General features: G+C 42.9%; 1 protein-coding gene across 1 annotated transcript; it reads right to left on the bottom strand.

Moving 5' to 3' along the window:
* Positions 1-3413: 3413 nt before the first annotated feature.
* Positions 3414-5723, bottom strand: EMWEY_00054810 (hypothetical protein, conserved; the record flags this gene model as incomplete). The annotated part of the gene is made up of 1 exon (XM_013477718.1): positions 3414-5723. The coding sequence occupies one exon, from the start codon at positions 5721-5723 to the stop codon at positions 3414-3416; it is 2310 nt and encodes a 769-aa protein (XP_013333172.1).
* Positions 5724-5740: the final 17 nt, after the last annotated feature.

A 5740-nucleotide genomic window follows, 5' to 3' on the forward strand; every position in this document is an offset into this window, starting at 1 on the left:
AAAAAAAAAAAAAAAAAAAAAAGGTGGTTATTTGGTGGGGTTGTTAAGGGTTTTTTTTTTTATGCAGCAGAAATTTATCCCAATTTATGATTCTGAAGGTGTATTCCTTGATAAGGAGAGGAGGGGAATTAAGAAGGAAGGAGGGGAGAGGGTGCGCAGCTGCTGCTGCTCCTCCTCCTGTTCATGACGATAGTAGCACATGCTAGCCAGAAGCAGCTGCTGCTGCTGCTGCTGCTGCTGCTGCAGCAGCAGCAGCAGCAGCAGCAGCACACCCTCCAATTGTCGCACTGATGGGGTAATCTGTACTAGTATCTTGTGTCTATTATTATTTATAGTATATATAAATATAATAAAAATAAGAGAAAATTAATTAAAAAAATAAATAAATAAATAAATAAATAAATAAATGTATATATATACAGCTAGCTAACTAGGAGGAAAGCAACTAGCAGCAGCAGCAGCAGCAGCAGCAGCAAGCAAGCAAGCAAGCAAGACAGACGACAAGCCCCTATGCACCGTCGCTTCTCCCCTTTGCTGGTGCGTCTTGTTGTTGCACAGATTACTGTGGGGATATAAAATAAATCAGCACATATTTCTTTCTCTGTGTTTTTTTTTTAGGGATAAATAAAGGGAAGAAAAAAAAAAAGGAAGAAAGAGTATATATATATAATATATACAAGAAAAAGGCAAAGAAGCAATAGGAGCAACAGGAAGAATAAGGATAAGGATATACATATAACCATTTATATTGATCATAAGAATTAGATATAAATAAATATATATATAAATAATTAAATAGAAAATGTCTGCAAAAGGTAAAGGAGGAAGAACAAAAAAAAGCGGAAAAAGTACATCTAAATCCGCTAAAGCTGGTCTACAATTCCCTGTAGGACGTATAGGTAGATACCTAAAAAAAGGAAGATATGCAAAAAGAGTAGGGGCAGGTGCACCTGTATACATGGCGGCTGTATTGGAGTATTTATGTGCAGAAATACTTGAACTTGCAGGGAATGCAGCAAGAGATCATAAAAAAACAAGAATTATACCTAGACATATACAATTAGCCGTAAGAAATGACGAAGAATTGAGTAAATTCTTAGGTGGTGTTACTATTGCTAGTGGTGGTGTTATGCCTAACGTACACTCCGTCCTCCTCCCTAAGAAGACTAAGAGTAAGAAAATGTCTCAATAAATTTGTTTTTTTCTTTCTTTTTCTTTATTTATTCTATTAATAAGAAGCAATTTTCTATTTATTCAGAAGATTTACTCCTGTTCATCATGCAGATCCTGCAGCAGCAGCAGCAGCAATATTTATGCAGCAGCAGCAGCAGCAGCAGCAGCAGCAACAGGGGAGAGGAATAAGAATACTTATAATGGAGGAGAACAAGACCCGTCCGTCTTTTTTTCTTCCTTTTCTTCTTCCTCTTTATTATCTTCTATATATATAAAGGATGCATTTATCTATTTATACACCATTAAATAAATATATTTATTTATATATTTATTCTCTTATATATAAGCATGAATCTATATATATACATATATATTAATCGCGAATAAAAAAAAAAGTAGGAAATTAAATAAATTAAATAAAATTTATTTTATTTATTTATTTATTTATATTAAGGGCCAATTAAACATTTATATTTATATATATAAGGAGATTTGCTTATTATACATCTTATTTATTCAGGTGTATAGGCACCTCTTTATATATATACCATCACTTAGGCTTCTCTAGAAGCCACCATTTATTTATTTTTTTTCTTCTTATTTATTCAGGTGTATAGGCACCTCTATATGGGGGTATTCTTGTGCTGCAGTGTATGTATTATTATTCATTTCCTTTTATGCAGGAATTCAGCAGCAGCAGTTGCTGCTTATTTGCTGCAGCAGCAGCAAACCCTAAACCCTCAATAATGAGGGAGAAAAAGGGTACAGACAGCCTCTTGCTGCTTTCTTTTGTGTTGTTGCTGCTGCTGCTGCTCTCTCCCTTTTGTTGTGTAGCTGTTGAGGGTTTAGGGTTTACAGGGAGGAGGAGGGAGAGAAAAAAAAAAACTTTTCCTTATTAATGCAGCTAAGAGAGGAGAGGTCTAGGGTTTAGGGTTTACAGTTGTCTCCTATTGAGGGTTTAGCTGCATTTATTATTATACACAAATTAGGGTTTACACGGAGGTCTTTTTTGAGGGTTTAGGGTTTAGAGGGGTTGGTGGTTTAGGGTTTAGGGGTTTATTATTGGCTAGAGATAATACGAGGGTTTATAATTAGGGTTTAGGGTTTATACAATGCACATTAAGAGGGAGAGACAGGCATCTATAAATAAGGGTTTAGGGTTTATATAATGGCTAAATAAATAATAAATATAATAAGGGTTTAGGGTTTAGATAAGACTGTGATGGAGAGTCTCAAGGGGGAGACTCGTAAACCCTAAACCCTTAAATAGGGTTTAGGGTTTACAGAATGCGCAAGAGATACCAGTGCCTTTAAGGGTTTAGGGTTTAGATATACACAGGGGCCGATAAATAAGGGTTTAGGGTTTATAGACAAAAGAACGGCAAAATAAGGGTTTAGGGTTTATAGACAAAAGGACGGGAAAATAAGGGTTTAGGGTTTAGAGACAAGAGGTCCGCTAAATAAGGATTTAGGGTTTATAGACACGAGGTCCGCTAAATAAGGGTTTAGGGTCTATAGACAAAAGGACGGGAAAATAAGGGTTTAGGGTTTAGAGACAAGAGGTCCGGGTTTAGGGTTTATAGACAAAAGAACGGCAAAATAAGGGTTTAGGGTTTAGAGACGACAGGACGGCAGAATAAGGGTTTAGGGTTTAGAGACAGGAGAACTGCTAAATAAGGGTTTAGGGTTTGAAAAATGATTTCCTTAAAGAAATAAATACCTCTAACGAGGGTTTAGGGTTTAGACCTCTAATGAGGGTTTAGGGTTTAGACCTCTAATGAGGGTTTAGGGTTTAGAGGATGGATAAAATATACCACCAGAAATAATAACCCTACCTCTCTTGAGGGTTTAGGGTTTAGGGTTTATATAAGAAATAAATATATTTTCTTTAAAGAAACAATTGCCTCTAACGAGGGTTTAGGGTTTAGGGTTTAGAGGATGCATTAACGAGGCATCCCTAAAGAAACAAATGCCTCTAATGAGTGTTTAGGGTTTAGGGTTTAGACCTCTTAACGAGGGTTTAGGGTTTAGGGTTTAGGCCTCTTAACGAGGGTTTAGGGTTTAGGGAAATGGCTAAATTGGCAATCTTTAAAGAAACAAATGCCTCTAATGAAGGTTTAGGGTTTAGGGTTTAGGGTTTAGACCTCTAATTAGGGTTTAGGGTTTAGGGTTTAGGGTTTAGAGGGTGGATATAATATGTCTTGAGTGTTTATTTAAAATGTAAAAGACACAAAGACACCTCATGAAGAAACAGCAGATACTTCCTGCTGCTGTTGCTGCTGCTCTTGCTGCTGCTGCTGCTGCTGCTGCTGCTGTTCAGGTTGTTCTTGTTGCTCTTGCTGCTGCTGCTCAGGCGGTTGCTGCTGTTGTGGTTGCTGTTGCTGCTGCTCTGCTTGCTGTTGCTGTTGCTCTTGTTGCTGCTGCTGTGGCTGCTGCTGCTCTGGCTGCTGCTGTTCCTGGTGTTGTTGCTTCTTCTCTGCCTGTAGCTGTTGCTGCTGTTCTTCCTGTTGTTGCTGCTGTTGCTGTTCTTCCTGTTGTTGTTGCTGCTGTTCTGCCTGTTGTTGATGTTGTTGCTCTTCCTGTGGTTGCTGCTGCTGCATTTCTTCCTGTTTCTGCTGTTCTTCCTTCTCCTGCTTCTGCTGCTGCTGCTGCTGCCGCTGCTGCTGCTGCTGCTCTACTGCTGCTGGTAGAGGTATGTCTATAAGGTCTCTAATACCTGAGATAGGCCCAGGCTTATGCTGCAGCAAATCTCTATAATGGTGGTCGTCTGCATGCGCCACGGTGTTTTGCTGCTGCTGCTGCTGCTCTGCTGCTGCTGCTGCTGCTGATGCTGTTATTGTTGCTGCTGCTGTTGCTGCTGTTTTTATTGTTCCTGTTGTTTCTGTGTCTACTGCAGGTGGTGTAGATGCTGCATTGCCTTCAGCAGCACTTGCTTCTGCTGCTGCTGCTCCTGTTGCTGGTGCTGGTTCTGCTGCTGTTTCTTCTCCTGCTGCTGCTGCTGTTGTTGCTGTTGCTGCTGCTGCTGCTGCTGCTGTGTCTTCAACTGCTTCTGTTCTCTTCGCTCCACCAAACAAGTTAGGAAACAAAGTAGCTAGTGGCCTCAAGACTGGATTGCTGCTGCTGCTGCTGCTGCTGCTGCTGCTGCTGGTAGTAGTAGTAGTAGTAGTAGTAGTAGTAGTAGTAGTAGTAGTAGTAGTAGTAGTAGTAATAAAAAAGGTGGTTATTGGTGGGGTTGCTGCTGTTGTTGTTGATGTTATCTGTTGTGCAGCAACAGTCTCAAGTAATGTCTGCAGTGTAGGTACACCAGGAGGAGATGGTCTTATTGCTGCTGCTGCTGCTCCTGCTGCTGCTGCTGCTGCTCCTGTTATTGTTGCTGGTGGTGTTGCTGTTGGTACTCTTGTTGTTGTTGTTGTTGTTGTTGTTGTGGTTGTTGTTGTTGTTGTGCTGCTGCTGCTGCTGCTGCTGCTGCTGCTGGGAGGCCGCAGCCAGCTAGGTAACCAACTTGGTAATTGTAAGAAAGAAAGAGCTTCCTCCTGCTTCGGTGGATGCTGCTGCTGCTGCTGCTGCTGCTGCGGCTGCTGCTGCTGCTGCTGTTGTTGGGGTTCCTGCTGGTGGGCTTGCTGCGGCTGCTGCTGCTGCTGTTGTTGGGGTTCCTGCTGGTGGGCTTGCTGCGGCTGCTGCTGCTGCTGCTCTTGGTGTTGCTGCGCAATCAGCTGTTGGTAGTGTTGCTGCTGCTGCAGCTGCTGCAGTTGCTGCTGAGTTGGGTGCTCATAGTGCGGCTGGTAAGGATGGAGTTGCTGCTGCTGGTGCTGCAGCAGATGCTGCTTCTGTGGCAGTGGCGGCCTCTGCTGCTGCCGCTGCTGCTGCTGCTGTAGAATCTGCTGCTGCAGCTGCTGCTGCAGCTGCTGATTCTGTTGACCTCTGAGTCTATGCTGCGGCTGCTGCTGCTGCTGCTGCTGCTGCTGCTGAAACTCCTGGAAGGTCATATGTGCTGCAGGCTGCTGCTGCAGCAGTTGCTGCTGTTGCTGCTGCTGCTGTTCTTTTTCATGCTGTTTCTGCTGCTGCATCTTGTGGAAGTCCGCTAGAGTCATGACTCTGGGTTGTTTCTGCTGCTGCTGCTGCTGCTGCTGCAGTTGCTGCAGTCGCTGCTGCTGCTGCTGCTGTCTTTGTTCCTGCTTCTGCTTCTGCATTAGATGAAAGTCTGCTAAGGTCATTGTCTTAGGTGCGTGTTGCTGCTGCTGCGGCTGCTGCTGCTGCTGCTGCTCTGGCCGTTGTTGTTGCTGCTGCTCCTGCTGCTGCACTTGCTGATGCAGTTGCTGCTGCTGCTGCAGTTGCTGCTGCTGCTCCTGTTGGTGTTGCAGGTTTCTGGTTGATGTTGACTGTTGAAGTCCATCTTGTTGTTGCTGCTGCTGCAGTAGTTGCTGCTGCAGCAGCTGCTGCTGGTGCAGCAGCCGCAGCTGCTCGCTTGCTGCGCCATGTACAGGTAACTGGCTATTGTATGTATTAAGATCTACAAGGAGACACAACAAGGAGACACAAAAAGGAGACATATATATATATATATATA

Source organism: Eimeria maxima, genomic scaffold (assembly GCF_000499605.1).
Source record: "Eimeria maxima Weybridge genomic scaffold, Emw_scaff1681, whole genome shotgun sequence".
Lineage (NCBI taxonomy): Eukaryota > Apicomplexa > Conoidasida > Eucoccidiorida > Eimeriidae > Eimeria > Eimeria maxima.